Raw genomic sequence first — 18533 nt, forward strand, 5'->3', positions numbered from 1 at the left:
CTCCATCTAATGTCTGGGGCTCCCATCCCCTCCCAACCTGGAATTTAATCTCCTTCCTAGCCAACCACCTCCATGCAGAACCAAGTTCCAAAGCTGCTCAGCACTTCTTATCATCATATTCAAATTAGATCCCTTGACCCTTAAGTCCTGCTCATGTTGCTAACATTTATTGACACCGTTATACCAAATGCCTGCCTAAATGATTTCACATGGATTACCTATTTTGATTTTTTCCCCTTATTTGATTTTCATAGCAACCATGTGCTGTGCTGTGCTTAGCCGCTCAGTCATGTCCAACTCTTTGTGACCCCCATGCACTATAGTCCACCAGACTCCTCTGTCCATGGGGATTCTCCAGACAAGAATACTGGAGTGGGTTGCCATGCCCTCCTCCAGGGGATCTTCCCAACCCAGGAATCGAACCAGGGTCTCCTGCATTGCAGGCAGATTCTTTACCAGCTGAGCTACCAGAGAAGCCCCATAGCAACCATACATGGTAGAAATTATTACCAAGGTGACCATGCATCCAATTTTGTCTCTGCATAGTCCCTATTTATGCCTAATATTCTGGTGTCATTATTAATAGCACCCTCTAAAAGGGTCCTGGTTTGGACCAGCAATTATATGGTCATTGTAACTGTTACCATGCTTCCTTTCCTCAGTTTACAGATGACACCTAGAGACGTGAAGTCTCTTATCCATCATCACATCTCATCATATCGCTGATCCATGTCTGAGCCAGGACTTGGACTCTGGCATCAGACCCCACAGAGACAGCCTGTAAACCACTGTGTTCTGATTCATGTTTGTGTGTGCATATGTGCTAAGTAGCTTCAGTCATGTCCAACTCTTTGCAACCTCATAGACTGTAGCCCCTCCCAGACAAGAATACTGTAGTAGGTTGCCATACCCTCCCTCCAGGGGATCTTCCCAAATCAGAGATCGAACCCTCACCTCCTGCAGCTCCTGCATTGCAGGTGAACTCTTTGCTACTGAGCCACCAGCGAAGCCGCTGATTCATTTTTACTGATCCCTTAAGTTTTGATGGATGACTGGTCTTTAGGATTTCTTTTGCTGCTGATTTAGTTCTGATATTCTGTGTCATACCAAGCAGCTTAGCCTTTCACCCCCTTTCCCCACGACCAGTGACTACCATGTCCCACTGCATCTGACCCTCAGATATAGGGTGAGATTTTCCCACTTGGGGCTGAAATGGAGAGGAGCAAGATGGGGTGCTTACTGGAAGCTGTAGGAGACTTAAGAGAAATTTATTTTTAGGGATGTAAGATGTGAGCAATTTGGCTCAAAAGACCTAAGCAAGGAAAGAGAAATGGTTAAGCCAAGTAATGTCCCAGGCTTTTATTTTGGACAGCTTGCCCATTGACTGAAATTATCCCACAATCAATGCCAATGAAGCAAATAGTATCAGTTACAATACAGTTTAAAAGGCCGAAGAACAGCGATGCTGCATACAAATGCACCTCATCTAAACAGATTTGGTTTTTGTTAAAATTGAATTTTGAAAGTCAGTAGTGGTCTTTTCATGCAAAAGCAAGTTGATGGCCATGGGTGTGAGCAATGTATACTTAAAAACCTTCCATTGCATACAACAGCTTTTTCTCAAAAAAAAAAAAAAAAACGAAAGTAAAAAATGCATCCATGGTCACTTTCCACATCCTGAAAACAGTGAACTTAATAAGATTCACACAGTTAACCAGGTTTTCATCACCAGTGTGCCAACATCCACTTCCTGTCATAACGGAAAGTAGCTTGCCAAGGGCCCTTCTGATCACACACCATCTTGTCCAGATTTTGTCACAGGTGTGTGGCTCTGCCTTTCTGTGGAAATAGGTAGAAATCTGAAACCATAGCTTAACATCAATAGCAGGTGGTGTGATCCTGTGGCACTGTTCAGAACACTTGATATTTCACATATGTACTTTTACACAGATTATCTCAATTTTCACAACAGTCCTCTGAGGTAAGTCTGAAAGCAAAGAAGAGTTAATGTGACTCACTGAAGAGGACCAAGCTAGTAAGACCCAGACCTGACCTCCCAAACCATTGCCAACGGTTGGCAGAGTCCTCCTGTGTGTGTGTGTGTGCATGTGCTCAGTCCTGACTCTTTGTGACCCTATGGACTGTAGCCTGCCAGGCTTCTCTGTCCTTGGGATTCTCCAGGCAAGAATACTGGAGTGGTTTGCCATTTCCTCCTCCAGGGGATCTTCCCAATCCCTCTCTTGCATCTCCTGCATTGGCAGAAGAATTCTTTACCACTGCGCCACCTGGGAAGCCCAAGTCCTCCTTACCCAGCACATACACTAGACAATACAGAGGCTGTCTGTAAGGGTAAACTTGCTTCTCCAGCTGATATCCTCCTTAATGCCTTCAGAGGTGGTCATAATATAAATTGCTAGCCTATTCCTGCCCTAATGAATTTGATATATTAAGTGAATTACAAAGTGATCTGAAGTGCTGTGTCCTTATCCTTAGATGTGTAGTGACTGTTGTTTTTCAGTTGCTAAGTCGTGCCCGACTCTTTGCGACCCATGGACTGCAGCATGCCAGGCTTTCCTGTCCTTCCCTATCTCCCAAGGTTTGCTCAAGTTCATGTCCGTAGAGTTGGTGATGCTATCCAACCATCTCATCCTCTGTTTTCCTCTTCTCCTCAGGATCTTTTCCAGTAAGTTGGCTCTTTGCATCAGGTGGCCAAAAGTATCAGAGCTTCAGCTTCAGCATCAGTCCTTTCAATGAGCATTTAGGGTTGATTTCTTTTAGAATTGACTGGCTTGCTCTCCTTGCAGTAGAGGGGACCCTCAAGAGTCTTGTCCAGCACCGCAGTTAGAAAGCATCAATTCTTTGGTGCTCTGCCTTCTTTATGGTCTAACTTTCACATCTGTACATGACTACTGGAAAAACCATAACTTTTGACTATAGGGACCTTTGTTGACAAAATGATGTCTTTGCTTTTTAATATTCTGTCTAGGTTTGTCATAGATTGTCTTTCAAGAAGTAAGCATCTTTTAATTTCATCGCATGCAGCCATGACTGTATGGCTGCACTCACTATCTGCAGTGATCCTGAAGTGCAGGAAAAGAAAATCTGTCACTGCCTCTACCTTTTCCCTATCTATTTGCCATGAAGTGATGGGATCAGATGCCATGATCTTACTTTTTTGAATGTTGAGTTTTAAGCCAGGCTTTCACTCTCTTCTTTGTGTAGTGATAGACTGCTTTAAAAGGCAAAATATGTTCATAGCAAATTCCTTCTCTTATCCCCCCACGTTAGGTGCAGATTAGATCTTTATTAAGATTTGCACTAAAATATTTGGCATTGGTTTTGAGGAATGGAATAGCATCATTTCCTGATGACACTTATATTTCTAAAGACCTAGGGGCACTTGCAGTTGAATTTTGGGAAATTTCATCATGTATGACCAGACTTACAGATTTTCAGAAGTAGAAACTCACCAGTGTGGAGGTTGGGATCTCAGCCCCAAGTTATCCAGCCACCCTGAGAAAAATCATTGGCACTGCAGCTTTGTCCTCTGGCAGCTTGACCACGTGCTGACCTGCTTCCAGGTCCAAGAAGGCATATACAGTCTAGGCTGATAGGAAACCTGCCACAAGTTGGTCAGGGCTTCTGTAGCCCCTCCCTCAGTGCAAAGCAGGGCTCCTGTGTCCTCCTTGGTGAGGGGTCAGAGTGGGCGAAGAGAAGAGCATTCAGTTCCCTGAAATCTGAGTCTTCCTCCTGTTTCTTTCTGCGTCTAAATAGAAAACAGGATGACAATACTTTGCCTAAAGGGTAAACATGAACATCCTGTGTTCTGTCTTGCATTCTTCTCTTCTAAAATACTGAGAGCCCAGAGATTTCTTCTACTAAAGAAGGTTTTCTGCTTCTCCATGACTGCTACTATCGCCCAGCAGGGAGAGGCACGACTGCCTCACTGGGTGTGTAGCTATCAACTCTGAAAGTCCCTGAACAGAGCTTCTCTATTTATTGGGTCCTTCCTCCGTCCTAGGAACAGTGTTAAAAGTGTCTTAAGTGCTTCATTTGGATTATCTCATTTACTCCTTCTCATCCTAGCAGGTGGGCTCCCCAGGTGGCACTAGTGGTAAAGAACCTGCCTTGCCAAAGCAGGAGACATAACAAGCACAGGTTCGATCCCTGGGTCCAGTTGATTCCCTGGAGGAGGGCGTGGCAATCGACTCCAGTGTTCCTGCTTGGAGAATTCCATGGACAGAGGAGCCTATTGGTGTTCTACAGTCCATAGGGTCGCAAAAAGTCAGACGGGACTAAAGTGACTTTGCATGCACGCACACATCTTATTGCGTAGGGATAAAAAACTATCATCAGTCCCATTTCACTGAAATGGAAGCGAAGTTCAAAAGGTTCTTTTTGGGGTCAGTAATCCAGGTAGTGAGTGACAAACTCAGGTATATGCTACACCAAAATGATCATATCATACCTCCGAAGAAAAACCAGCCAAGTCTTACTGTTACCATCCCATCAGTCTGCTCCTGTTCCATAGGACATTGCTGTGTACACATTAGACCACACTGGAGTGATTATTCTGGCTACTGGGCTGGATCAGGATGGGGAGCAAGGAGGTCCTCCTGGCTTCTGACTTGAGAAATGACTTGATCACCAAGAAAAAGGAAATGGGTTCAGTTGAACCTCCATCCACTCCCTCAATCCCAATATTTTTCTCTTCACTCTCACTCGTCAGAGTGCTTCTACCTGTTTTTCCACATTGCTTGTGATTCACTGTTGCCTTTTTAAAAATATTGGTGGGGGAATGAGAGAGATACCAACAACATCTCTTCCTATCTCTTCTCTACTCCAAAGCCCAGACATCTGTTATTGGACTTAGTGAATCTATAGACAGAGAAAGCCTTTAGATTCTAGACCTAGAAGGAACCTGAGGTCATCTCTTCTTACCCTCTAACTTTGTTGTTGCTGTTGTTCAGTTGCTAACTTGTGTCCGACTCTTCCGAGACCCCATGGACTGCAGCACGCCAGGCTTCCCTGTCCCTCACCATCCCCCAGTTTGCCCAAGTTTATGTCCATTGAATCAGTCCTTTCAACCATCTCATCCTCTGTTGCCCCCTTCTCCTTCTACCTTCAATCTTTCCCAGCATCAGGGTCTTTCCCAATGAGTCAGCTGGTTGCATCAGGTGGCCAAAGTATTGGAGCTTCAACTTCAGCATCAGTCCTTCCAAAGAGCATTCAGGGTTGATTTCTTTTAAGATTGACTGATTTGATCCCCTTGCTTTCCAAGGGACTCGCAAGAGTCTTCTCCAGCACTAGAGTTTGAAAGCATCAATTCTCAGGCGCTCTGCCTTCTTTATTGTCCAGCTTTCACATCCGTACATGACTACTGGACTCACATCCGTACGTGACTACTGGAAAGACCTCTAACTTTATGGATAAGCAAACTTAGATCCAGAGAGACAGGAGTAATAAGACCTGTCTGAAGTCTTAATTAGTGTCAGAGCCCAAACTCCATCCCCTGCTGTTCCTATCACATCCCCCTGGGATGCAGGGTACCCAAGTCCTCCTGCAGAACTGCAGTAGCTTCATTTATCTGTAGCAGAAACTGAAGATAATAGGAACACAAACTTGAGGAATCCACAGCCTGCACTTTAGGATTTAAAGAGAAGTTGAACATTATCTTATCAAGTTAATCTTTTGAATACAGCCCTGCCCCTCCTACTCCTGCTGGGTTTAAACCTTGCTTTGTCCTCATTTCCTTTCAACAGCCTGAGCTGGGAGCTTTGCGCCAACCCTAAAATGATAATGTTGGGCTGCTCCCCTGAGTCCTGGCAAAGAATATGGAGTTGAGATTTGCTCAGGTTGACACCATCCTTTTCAGCTCTCAAATTGGTTTGGAAAAGCACATTTGAAAATGACTTAAAAGACTGCCATTTTCACGTTTGGAAAGCAGTTCATGATTATTGTAAACGAGATTTAACTTGGAATGTTTAGGATGTGGGTGGCTAATTCCTGCCACAATTCAAAGGGGAAAGAAATGAGCACAGAAAATAAAATGGAACAAGTACTGAAAGTACAGTTAATAGCTCATTGATCCAGCCACGGCTCAGAACAGTTTTTACATAGCTAACTTTTGAAGATCATATAATTGACCCCATTTAGTCACAAACTTTTAAGAATTAAAAGCAGTCGTTGGTGGAAGTTTATCTCAAATGTTTCACAGTTTTCTCTTCCTTCTGGAGCTGTCACCGCTGCACATAATTTGACTTTTCTTATTGCAGAGCATGGGCCCTAGGCACATGGACTTTAGTAGTTACGACACACAGGCTCAATAGTTGTGGCTCACTACTAGAGCACACAGGCTTCAGTAGCTGTGGTACATGGGCTTAGTTGCCCCATGGTATATGGAATCCTCCCAGACTATGAATGTCGTCTGCATTGGTAGGCAGATTCTTATCCACTGTACCACCAGGGAAATCCTAGCTCTTTCTTTTGTCAGGGCTTGTACTTTTAAGTTAGTTAGACTCAAGCGTGTACCCTGGGCTCACTGACTGGTGATGAGGAGCCAAAGACACTTCCTGCTTCATCTCACTCTTGACATTTCATTCTAGTGCCAAGGCTCTCTTGCTGGTGTATTTATATGTGACTGTATTAGCCTTGAACCTTGACTTACAGGTCTGTTACTTACCTTTTTTGGCTCTTTCTTGGAATAATGATAATAAACATAATAGTTTTATTCATAATACAGCTAAAAGAGTGATAAAATCTACCATTTATGCCAGTGTTTTATTCATAGCATGTCTTCTGTTATAATAACTCTGCAAAAGAGGGCATCGTGGTTCCAGTATACCAGTTGAGGAAAATAAGGTTCAGAGGATTTGAACTCAGAATCACTTCCCAGGTACCAAGCTAGAATCATGCACCCTCATCTTTGCCCTAGGAAAACAGTCCACAGTCCCATTTGGTGGTGTAGGTCTTGGGTGGCTAGTTTAATTGCTGGGACCCCTGCAACCCTTTGAAGAAGTTAGAAGCTGTCAGCACCCCATCAGTTGCTTGAATCATGCACCCTCATCCTTGCCCCAGGAACACAGTCCACCATCCCATTTGGTGGTGTGGGTCTTGGTTGGCTGGATTAATTGCTGGAACCCTTGAAACCCTTTGAAGAAGTTAGAGGCTGTCAGCACTCCATCCATCAGGAGGGACATCCTTCCAGTTGTATGTGGCTGTGCCCTATTCCCACTGGCCCAGGGCAAGTCACAGTTACATTGCATCTGGTCAGAGGCTTTTGCAAGCTTCGTTCAGCAAGGTCTTTGGAATCCTGTGTATGGTGGCTGTAACTGGTACAGGTATGAAAACCCCTTCTCTAACCCACTCCTGTAAGCGTCCCAGAGTAATGAATTGGGTACTGTCTCTTTCGGGCCCTGCAGAAGTTGTTTCTGTTGCTTCCCAGAACTTGGCTGTGATCAGAATAGTTGAGGTTGCAAAATAAGTGCCCTCTGGGTAAGTGAGGTATTATTATATTATTTTAAATGTGTTTACTCATGGAAAAGGACTGGGAAGGAGTTATGGAACTGGTCTCATGTTACCGTGGGACCCAACTTCAAAGCTCAGAGGAGGCATGCCCATTCCTCCATCACCCAGGGAATCGTGTGTCCCTCAGCAAGGAAGAGTCAGAGATTTTTTTTTTTTTTTTAACCACTTGTAAAGGGGACAGGGAAAAAGTAAACAATGTCTGAAATCCTTAGATCTTTTTTCTCTTCCAATAATAACTAACTCATGTGTGTTGAATCCTTACTTACCATATGTCTGGCACTGTGCCAAGCACTGGGCACAGGGCAGTTGGATCCTCATGAGTATCCATTCATTTAACAGAGGAGGAAACTGAGGCTTAAAACTTTTGCTTTACGCCACAAAGGTAGCAAGTATCTCAACTGTGGGTTTAAATTCCCAGTCCACTTCTCAGGCTTTTGCCTAACTGCTACACTGTACTGCCTTCTACTAAGAATAAGAAAGATTAACTCTGACCAGAGAAGAATACAGTCAAATGCAGAAGCCTGAGAAATGTAAGGTGTGATATTAACGAAACATTGACATTATCCATGTACTCTGCAAGAAGCTGCTGAGGAAGCCACTTGAGAGAGCAATGAAGGAAGATTTTCTGAAGCACCTAAACATACCAAAGAGAAATCTGCTTTTAGCCGCACTGGTGCCAAAGGGAGGGAAGTGAAGAAAAGATGTGCTTGGCAACAGCACCTGGGTTTTTTAAATGAAAGAACAGTGTGCCTGTTGCCAAAGTGATTAATTGTACAACTCAGTAAATGTCAGCAAGTGGAAAAGATGCCTGTAAAGGGGAGGCACTATAATTAAGTGCAAATGAAGAGATAGGAGCTGGAAGAAGAGAACTCTACAAATCACAAATGGGGGGAAAGAGGTCATAGTTGCTATCAAAATGGACCTGAGTCCCAAGCTCTTGAGTCGAAGTAGCACCAAGAGAGGCAAAGATGCAAGTTGATAAGGAATAACTGGGCCTCAGGGAGAATCACTTTGCTGGGTTGTGTTTTATACTGACCAACTCCCTCCTATCCTATCCGTTTAATTGAATTTATATACCTGAGGGGACTTACCCATCTGGAAATAGACAAGTTAAAAGATGCTTGCTAATCCCTGCCCTGGAAAATGGCCAAGTCCATGAAACGGTTTTACTCAGCTTGGGGTTAAATTCTCAGTTGCCTTTAGTCTAGGAGAGTTCTCCTCCTTTAGGGTCACTTTCACTTGGTCACAATTGCTGAGCCTCTGGAAAACTCACAGAGAACCCCAACAAGATTCAGACCTTGATGATAATAATAATGAGGAAGAGGAGTTTATTTTCACTCCATATTGATTGACTGATTCACTCCACAAAGCACTGAATTCCCATGGAAAGGCTGTGCTCCAACTTAAACAAGTGGGTGCAAGTTTCAGCCTTTGTCCTTGGTCTCCAGTTTCTTGCCATCATACAACTCTGTATAGAATAGCGCTGGTGGTGAAGGAAGGGCAACAAAGTCTGGGAGACAGTTGCAATGCACCAGCTTCAGAGCCCTCACCAAATTTTCACGCTGGCCCAGAAAAGCGAATGGCTCGATCCCTGTGAACAGCAGTTCAGGCTGTCAACTTCCCATGGATTCGAAGGCAAGTGGTAGCAGGTTTTCTCTTGGAGCCATGTCCAGGTTCAAACAGTGTCCTAGGGTGATGGCTTCATTCCTGTTGGACCCAAAGTAGCCTCTTTCCTGGGGGTATTTCAGTGTTAGCCAGCATCTTTGTATGTAAGGACAGATACTGCACCAAGGAGTAACAAAGGCGCCAGTCACAATTCCATATTCCCACTTGTGCTTTCAGAGCCAGCTTGAATAGGTGAGTGGTTTCTGCCAATGAATGCTTCACACAGTAAATACATCTTTTTAAGAATTCTCTTATCAAATTCATTACATTTTTAAACATTGTAAGTTCCCATCAAAATGTAGTTTAAATGGTCACCCAAAACATTCTGCTAACACTACTAGCTGCCTTCTAAAACTGTGATCCAAGGAAACATCACAGACTTTCCTATGAAGGACAAACCAGCTCTCAAAGGGGATGTTCCAAGGTTGCCTCCATACACCCTGCCATGTGCCAAATAATATTTTTCTGGTATAAATCCACCTTTGGAAGATACAAGGTTTACTTGGCACATATTTGGCTTTCAGAACTGGTTTTAAAAAGCTCATACCCTGTAGCCAGATCTGGCTTTGCCAGTTACTCGGCGTGATTCTAGCAACAAGTCACTTAACTTCTCTGTGCCTCGGTTTCCTCAGCTGTAAAATGGGAATGATCAGATCATGACCTCATAATAGAGATGTATGTGGATCAATATGTGTAAATATTAGATAGAACTGTGCTTGGCACATAGTAAGTGCTATGGATGGCTTACTTTATTGTAAATATTACTGTTGTTATTATTATTGTTCACTGAGCATCTACTTCATGGTTACAGAGGACATATAGTAAAGCAAGCACACTCCCAGCTCTTACAGAAAGGGGATGACAGCCCTTAGAAATGAAATCCATCAGAACGTATTTTCAGCCTGTTTGTGAGTTAGGAAACCCACAGGGTGCAGTAATAAGGACTGACGTTCTGAACTGTGAGGTGTGGGCTGTCGGTGATGCTTCCCAGGGGGAGGTGACCAATCTTCCACTCTCCCCATCAACAGAGGTAGCCTCACACTTGTTCAGTGATTGATGAGGTAGCTTCGTGGTAAGAAACCTGCCTGCCAACACAGAAGAGACAGGAGACTGGGGTTCAGTCCCTGGGTCAGGAAGATCCCCTGGAATAGGAGATAGCAGCCCACTCGAGTATTGTTGCCTGGAAAATCCCTTGGACAGAGGAGCCTGGTGGGCTACTGTCCGTGGGGTCGCAAAGAATAGGAGACAACTGGGCGCACACATACACACATTGATCTTTTCAGGTCCTCTCCTCCTACCTACATCCTAATAGATGGTAAAGAATAATTTCCGTGTTACAGTGGATATTCTCGAGGCTCAGGGAGGTCAAGCAACTTGATCGAGTTGACACACTCTGCAGCTCATGGGAGCCTCTCTGCTGCCTCTTCCACCAGGCTACTGCCTGGACTAGACTTGAACTGTGTTGCCCAGTCTGTACATTGCCAGTCCCTCTATGAATGAAAAGAAAAGTGAAAGTGAAGTCGCTCTGTCGTGTCCAGCTCTTTGCGACCCCATGGACTGTAGCCTACCAGGCTTCTCCGTCCATGGGATTTTCCAGGCAAGAGTCCTGGAGTGGTTTGCCCTCTCCTTCTCCAGGGGATCTTCCCAACCCAGGGATCGAACCCAGGTTTCCCGCATTGCAGGCAGATGCTTTACCCTCTGAGCCACCAGGGAAGCCCTTCCCTCTATGAATAAGTCCACATATAAGGAGGGACCCACTTAGTTTGGGTAGCCTGAGTACTCTGCCCTCTGGCTCCAGGAACAGGAAGAAGAGCCCTGGAGTCCCACTTCTTCATGTGGTCAACCCCATACCTGCTCACAGGTTGACATGTGTGCCAGTTGCCATCTTTCTTCACTGTGAGTGTGAGCTAGGCAAGCAGGCTGCAGACACACCTGCCTCCACTAGCCAAGGGGTGCTGACCCCTGTGCTCCTTATTCTGGAAGCGTCTGCCCCTCTGCTGTTGTCACATGCTCTACAGTTCTGTCTCCTGGGGTTGGTGGTGGGATGGGTGTCAGTTAGCTACTTTCTCACACCGAGCACCTACTTCCCTGGAACTCCGACCCCCTCCAGGGCTCTATTGAGAACTGTGGCTCCTCTTTCTACCGTGTCCTCCTGCCCCCGAAGTTCTTGCTCATCCTTCATTTTTAGTTATCACTCAATGTGATCAGGTTCATTTTTCAACTTTCAGAGAAATTTTCCGAAAACTCTGTTCAAAGATCCATCCCTCCACCCCCACTTTCTCACTGTAATGAATATATTCCCCTTTTATACTGCTTTTTTGGTAATTTCACTTGGACTTTGGGAAGGAGGAAAGGAAACACATGTATTCATTTCTTAATTATGGTATTTGCATCTGAGCTCATGTTGGTTTTCTAAGATAACCTCTTGTTATCAGCAATAGCATTCCATGCACATTTAATGTTTAAAGGCCAAATTAGTGATTCATTTTATTAATACTTCAAAGAAACTAGCAGACACCTTCAGGGAATTGATTCTTCCTTTTAAAATATTTCCTGTGTATCAACATCTATGCCAAACATGAGGGGGAAAAGGGACCTTATCTCTGTGGGTTGATCTATCTCCTCCCCCACTTTGCCACATCCCTAGCTTAATTTCCTCTTTCAAACATCTCAGAACCCAATCCTTTTCCTGCAATTTTGAATTTGCGTGTTTGAAATTTTTCATAAGAAAACATTGGACTGTGTGTCCAGCTGTCATTCTCTGGTTTTCATCCTTCCAGCCTCTTTTCCATTGGATAACTGCAGTTGTGAATTGAATTCCCAAGAAACTAATTCTTGGAGGTTCCCTTTCCTTGATGATGGAAGTTAGAAGAGAGAGAGAGAATTTTGAGACTCCCATCAGTAATAGCAGTCCATCAATAATAGGGCTGAATTCCTCAGAGGCAGTTCAGGGATCGATGAACACAGGACTCTAATAGCCAGAAAGCACATCATTTATTTCCCCAAAGACTTCGGCATCTGCCAGGTCGTCTGACTCCAGAAGAGACCCCAGAGGTTAGCCAGCCTTAGGGAGAGATGGCTAGAAAGGAGTTTGGGATGCAAACTGCCTCTTTCCTGCCAAGCACATGGTTTGTAACTTAGGGCTCCACCTTCTCTTATTTGTAGCCCACAGGAGCTGCTGGGGAATGTTTAATGACCCCCAGTCAGTGCCTTGCTGTATTCAAGCTCTTCAGCCCTGAGCAGATGACCAGAACCTGAGGGAATGACTGGAGGGTGATAGGTCATGGGGTATGGGAGTGGGTGGGCGAGGGTGGGCACTGACATCCAGGGAGCGCAAAGGAGCAATCAGATCTGAAAAGGCACATTCATAATCATGGAAGCCCATTCCATATTTTGTCTCTGGTGGGACACCATTTTTATATATATATATATATATATATATATATATATATATATATATATTCAATATGCAAGCCTGGCGGGCTAAATTGTAACCTCTCTTCAATAAATGCCCTAGTTGTTTAGAGTTAAAAAAAAAAAAAATGGTTTAGATTAGCACCCGGGCACTCTGACAAAGGTCCAGAGGGACTTAAAGGACTTGCCAGCATCATTAGCATTTTTTTCTTCTTTTTCCAGCCGCACTAAAATATGTTTGCCCAAAACAGAGGGAGATGAAAAACTACTGGCAGCCAGTACCTCTTAAAAGAAAAAAAATATTTTACTCCTCTGGCAAACATACCAATTAAAACGAAGCTGTGTTGTGACAGATTACAGAGCAATTAATGCCTAATTGAGCCTTCTGCTAGATGCTTCTGTGAAAGCCACTTTACTGGGGCCCGAAGTGGCCACACCTTAGAGGAAAAGAAACCTCCAAACTTCCTGTAACACCCTCTGCGCTGAGGGGCCCAGAAACCAAAGAAAACATTTTTACTTTGAATCTCCGAGAGTTACACGGACAGGATTAGCTTGACAGAAGGATCTCGACATTGTAAATCCTACTGGGGATTTCGTAGTTTCCTCATTTGTAAGCAAAATCTATTTTCCATGAGATATTTTTAGTGCAAGCATCCCTGTTGTCTTATTCTCTTGCAGTATACCATTAGATCTTGAGGCCAGTCCAAGCCAGTCACGTGACTCCTAAGCTCTCTCGGTTCTCTCCTAAGTGACTAGTCTCTCAGGATTCAGGGAATACTAGACTCTTAACTGCCAGAGACCTTAAAGTCCTTCCTGAAGCCTTGAATTCTTATTGATAGGAGGTGAAAATGCTTTACAGCTGCTCTTCTTTTTTTTTTTTCTCTGAGAGGTCAGCTTGGCAAAGCTCGATGCCCAACCTCAGTAAACAGATATTTTCAGCCATGCAAGCCGCCTATGTAAATATAAAAATGTATCAGGCTGCAGAACTGCATGCGTGGGAACAGAACAACCGAGCTATTGAAAGAAAATCACAGGGGGAACACTAGTGTCACTCACATGGCTTTGGTTAACGCGTGCATACTTCGGATAAATCGTTTTGATTCAGAGGACTCCCCACTTTATATATAGAGTCCATTTCATTTCTGGAACTTACGAGCTACAATAAGCAGAACCCCAGCCACTTAGTGAGGTGTCTAGTAAAATTTCCTTCTGCAAGTTTTTACATTAAAAAGACAACAGTCACTTTCACTCTTTATATGACACTCCTCTGCCTTGGAAAAAACATGTGAGTGTGAAGTCAATTTTTCAGTTGTTTAATGTGAAAAAGAGTGATTTGTTTGAGTGACTGAGAGGGAAAGATATCTTTAATCAGACCTCCAAAACTGGAATTGAAGAGAATCACTGTAATGAACAGGAAACATGCTCTTGAGATGAATTGAGAAATGCTCTCTGGGCAAAATGCTCTAATATTCCTGAGTGTGTTCAGTTTCAGTGGATCAAATCTTTCCCATCTCTGCATCCAAGCTATTTGGCGGTGATCAGATGATCAGAGCTCAAGGAAGTGATTGGAGAGTGAGCTGGCTGCAGCTGCGATGTAGGCTGTTTTCAGGGACAAGGAGCCACTGTTTTTCAAACATAGCATCCACATAGAAGTTATTTTCTGGGCTCCAGGATGCAGCGATGGGCTGCACTGCCAGCATTGTTCTGCTTCAAGCTTTTCGTTCTGTGGTCCAGAGGAGCTGTCCACACATTTGTCGACGACGCCAGGAGGAACCATCCCACGAAATTTTGCCTCTGGAAATTGACGATGAAATGAGTAGACCCAGAACCCTCATCATAATGGTATGGTATCTGTGGCAAAACAGCCTCAGTTGATGAAGCCGTGATTATAGAAATGAGGCTGTCATTTGGGATTCGGGTTTTCAGCTTTAGATAAAGAAATGTGTGACCAAGAGTTTACTACTGTGGAAAATCTTTTCAGAATGATTTCATATATTATTCACAGAACTGGTTTTCTTTCTCTTATATGTGTCTTGAAAATGTACAGTTTGGTTGTCTGTTAGAAACTCTCTTCTGCCTACTGTTTTGTATTGCTGTTATTAACTTTTGTGCAGAAATCTTTGAAGCCTGGTTCAATTAAGTGGATTTTATGTTGTGGCTCTAATTTGAAAGTAGAGCCCCAAATAGGTATTTTTATATCACATGTGACTCATCCAGTTGTGTTGGCAGTTAGATCTCTAACTTCAAAGCATTTGAGGCTTTCATTTCTGGCGCTACAAGGGAAATGCCTTTCCAAAATGTTTAACTTAGGCATAAAATCAGAATGAAGTTTTTGAGAATTTTGTGGAATGCATGGTGTTTTCATTAGAAAGCTGTTTCTTGCCACTTGACAAATGACATTTTTGTCTGTGCTTTAATGATTATAGTGTTAATTCCTTCACGTGTATCTGGTTGATCAGCTAGAAAAAAGTGGAGGGTAGACTCTCCTTACCTTATGTTCAGGGAGAGATCTGCTTAGTCACTGAAATCCTGTCTTAGGATGGAAGCGGTGTGCTTAAGTTTCCAAAATTGAGGAGGCATTGAAGTCTGCGTGGTTTCAGCACAATCGACTTTTTTCTCTTAGATTTCAATGTTCGGATATCAAGGATGCAGTAAATAATGAATGATAAATACCTGTTACACCTAAAGTTTTTAAGTGAAAGTTATTTGGCTTGAGCTGTGTGTCTGAGTGACAGAATACTAAGCTGTAACATTCTAGGCCAATCTCTCCAACAAATCAATATTTGATTTTCAAAAGGCAATACTGTCCTTCAACTATTGGACTATGATTATCTCTTGGAGGGAATACTTAGTGGGAATATTTTCATTCTCTCATTATTCCCATACTGTGCTGTGCTAAGCTGCTTCAATCGTGTCCAACTCTTTGCAACCCCATGGACTATAGCCTGTCAGGTTCCTCTGTCCATGGGATTCTCCAGGCAAGAATACTGGAGTGTGTTGCCATTCCCTTCTCCAGGGGATCTTCCCAATCCAGGGGTCAAATCTGTGTCTCTTACGCTTCTGCATTGGCTGGCGGGTTCTTTACCACTCTTGCCACCACACATTCTATAGCTATGTATTACTTATGCCATCTAAGTCTTGAAAACATTTTTTCCTAATTTTACTAAATTTTTCCATCTAGAACTTTGCCCCCAAAATCATATTTCAAAGCAATTGAGAAATAAAAAGTAATAATTCACCTAATAACAGTGCCCTGTTTTTTTCAAAGATCCTTTTATTCACATGATACTTTTATGGACATTAAATGAGGTGATGATGATTTATTGATGAGGAAAACAAAGTTTAGAAAGATGGAATGCCTTGGTTATATCACACGGCTGCCAAATGCCAGAGCCTCAAGTCACACTTAGATCAATAATTCCAAAAACCAATATACTTTTTCACTCTGTTCATATTTCTAAGGAAATAATGATAAAACTGATAGAAGTGAATTTTTATGAGAAGTCTGATGGAAATGTTGGACCACTCAGAGTAAAATATGCTCATACAAAGTTATTTTGCACCTTGAAAGTTTCCAATGGGCCACTTGAAAGTTCACACATTCCCCAATTGGGCCAACCACTGTTCTCGGTACTTGGAATCCATCAATGAACAAACCCATCAAAGATCCCTGCCCTAAGTTTCAGTGTTTTACAGTGATAGCATATTTTGCAGATCTCTTTATGGAATTACTATATTAGGGTTGTAATGCTTAGTGTTCTAATTTAAGTCAATAAAACTATTCCCTATCTTCCAAGATGGTGGTTTGCAAACTTTAATGCACTTCACATCACCTAGGAGTTCTTGTATATACAAATCCTTGTGCTCCTGGTCCCAATGACTCTACATAAGAAGATCTAGAGTGGAATCAAGGATTCTTTGCTGTGAGAGAACTTCCCACCCCCAAGCCAACTCCAGTTATTCTCAGGTTCTGATGGAGGAACAGCGTAGATGACACACTGAGACACATCACTCTGGAAACTGATCATCTAAACCCTCCACCTGGCATCCTCCTTTAACCTTATATGCTAACTGTCTTCTAACTCTCGCTACAACCTTCTGAAAGTGGTGAAAGTGTCAGTCACTCAGTCGTGTCTGACTCTTTGCAATCCCAGGGACTGTAGACTGCCAGGCTCCTCTATTCATGAAATTCTCCAGGCAAGAATACTGGAGTGGGTTGCCATTACCTTCTTCAGGGATCTTCCCAACCCAGGGACTGAGCCCAAGTCTCCTGCATCGCAGGCAGATTCTTTACCATCTGAGCCACCAAGGAAGCTCCACAAACTGATTTTTTAAATTCTCTTACTTTCCCATCAACCATTAGTCACCAAATTTTGTATATTGATTGTGTGTGTATCTGTGTCTGTGTAAGATCACAGACTCTAGAGCCAGAGATTTTAGGTTGGAATCCTAACTTCATTCCTTATTGGCTATGAGACCTTCTGCACACTTTTTAGTGACTCTGGGTCTCTTTTCCTCATCTGTAAGATGGAGGTAAGAGCTCCCTCAGCCCAGAGCTGTTGTGAGGGTTTAATGAAGTAAAGGGTGTGTTAAGTGCTTAGAATTATATCTAGATATATTAGTAAGATTATTAATAAGTAGAATCTAGGACTCCCTAACTGAAAATGTGACATTTGCAGAAAAGACCTGAAGGAGGTGACAAGTGAGTCAGGCCACCCTGAGGGGAAATGGCTCAGGCAGAAGGACCAGCCAGGGTGAAAGTCCCTGATATGGGAAGAAGCTTGGGGTGTTTGAGGACCAGTGAGGAAGTCACTGTGACTGAGTAAGCCAAGGAGAAGGTAGTAGAAGAATGTTGTGGAGGTAATGGGGACAGATCATGTGACACTTAGCAGGCCATGATGAAGATTTGGGCTTTTTCCAGAAGTGAGAAGGGAAACCACTGGAGGGAGCAGGCACAGAAGTTAAGAGCGGGGGCTGGGGAGCCAGAATGTCAGGGTTGGAGTCCTGTCTCTGCATTGCCTCACTGATAAAACGCAGAGAGTCACGGTGCCTACCCTGTAAGATTATTGTGAGAATTCAGTTAATACTTGCAAAGAGCTTGTGCTTGGTGGGTAGTAAGTGCTATATGAACTATAAGCTTGTTAATTTGGATGGCCTTGGGCAGGGAGGTGACAGAATGGTTGCCAAGGGTCTAGGGTAGAAGCAGAAAAAGAAAAAAAGTTGCTCAGTCATGTCCCACTCTTTGCAACCCAATGGACTATACAGTCCATGGAATTCTCCAGGCCAGAATATTGGAGTGGGTAGCCTATCCCTTCTCCAGTGGATATTCCCGACCCAGGAATCAAACCAGGGTCTCCTGCATTGTAGGTAGATTCTTTACCAGCTGAGCCACAAGGGAAGCCCAAGAATGCGGGAGTGGGTAGCCTATCCCTTCTCCAGGGGATCTTCCCGACCCAGGAATCAAACTGGGGTCTCCTGCATTAAAGGTCGATTCTTTACCAACCGAGCTATCATGGGTAGAAGCAGGGAGACTATTAATCAAGAAGCTATTACAATGATCCCCACAACAGACCTGGATAGTACTTGTTGAGATTGTGACAAGTGGCTGGATTTGGATATATTTTAATAATAGGACCAGTAGGATTTGCTTACAGATCGAACACAAGTGAGGGAAAGAGAGGAATGAGGGATGAATATATGGTATTTTAGGGTTTTTTGTCAGAGAAGGCAATGGCAACCCACTCCAGTACTCTTGCCTGGAAACTCCCATGGATGGAGGAGCCTGGTAGGCTGCAGTCCATGGGGTCACGAAGAGTCGGACACGACTGAGTGACTTCACTTTCATTTTTCACTTTCATGCATTGGAGAAGGAAATGGCAACCCACTCCAGTATTCTTGCCTGGAGAATCCCAGGGGCGGAGGATCCT

General features: G+C 43.6%; 1 protein-coding gene across 15 annotated transcripts in view; it reads left to right on the top strand.

The window, feature by feature from the left end:
• DOCK10 (dedicator of cytokinesis 10) overlaps positions 1–18533 on the top strand; it is a 304405-nt gene that overhangs the window by 52441 nt on the left and 233431 nt on the right. For 12 of the 15 annotated variants that reach the window (XR_015150938.1, XR_015150936.1, XR_015150933.1 and 9 more), the window contains exon 1: positions 14152–14448. The exons of the other annotated variants lie outside the window; for them this stretch is intronic. Coding sequence is in view for 9 of the 12 variants with exons in the window: in XM_086365823.1 (XP_086221949.1) it covers positions 14287–14448 (162 nt within the window). In the remaining 3 variants the exon portion in view is untranslated. Of the gene's footprint in view, positions 1–14151; positions 14449–18533 lie in introns of those variants that run through there. 15 annotated transcript variants of the gene reach the window in all.

The sequence above is a fragment of the Bos grunniens genome, chromosome 2, assembly GCF_055505025.1.
Source record: "Bos grunniens cultivar Pamir isolate PY7600 chromosome 2, Bosgru_T2T1.0, whole genome shotgun sequence".
NCBI lineage: Eukaryota > Metazoa > Chordata > Mammalia > Artiodactyla > Bovidae > Bos > Bos grunniens.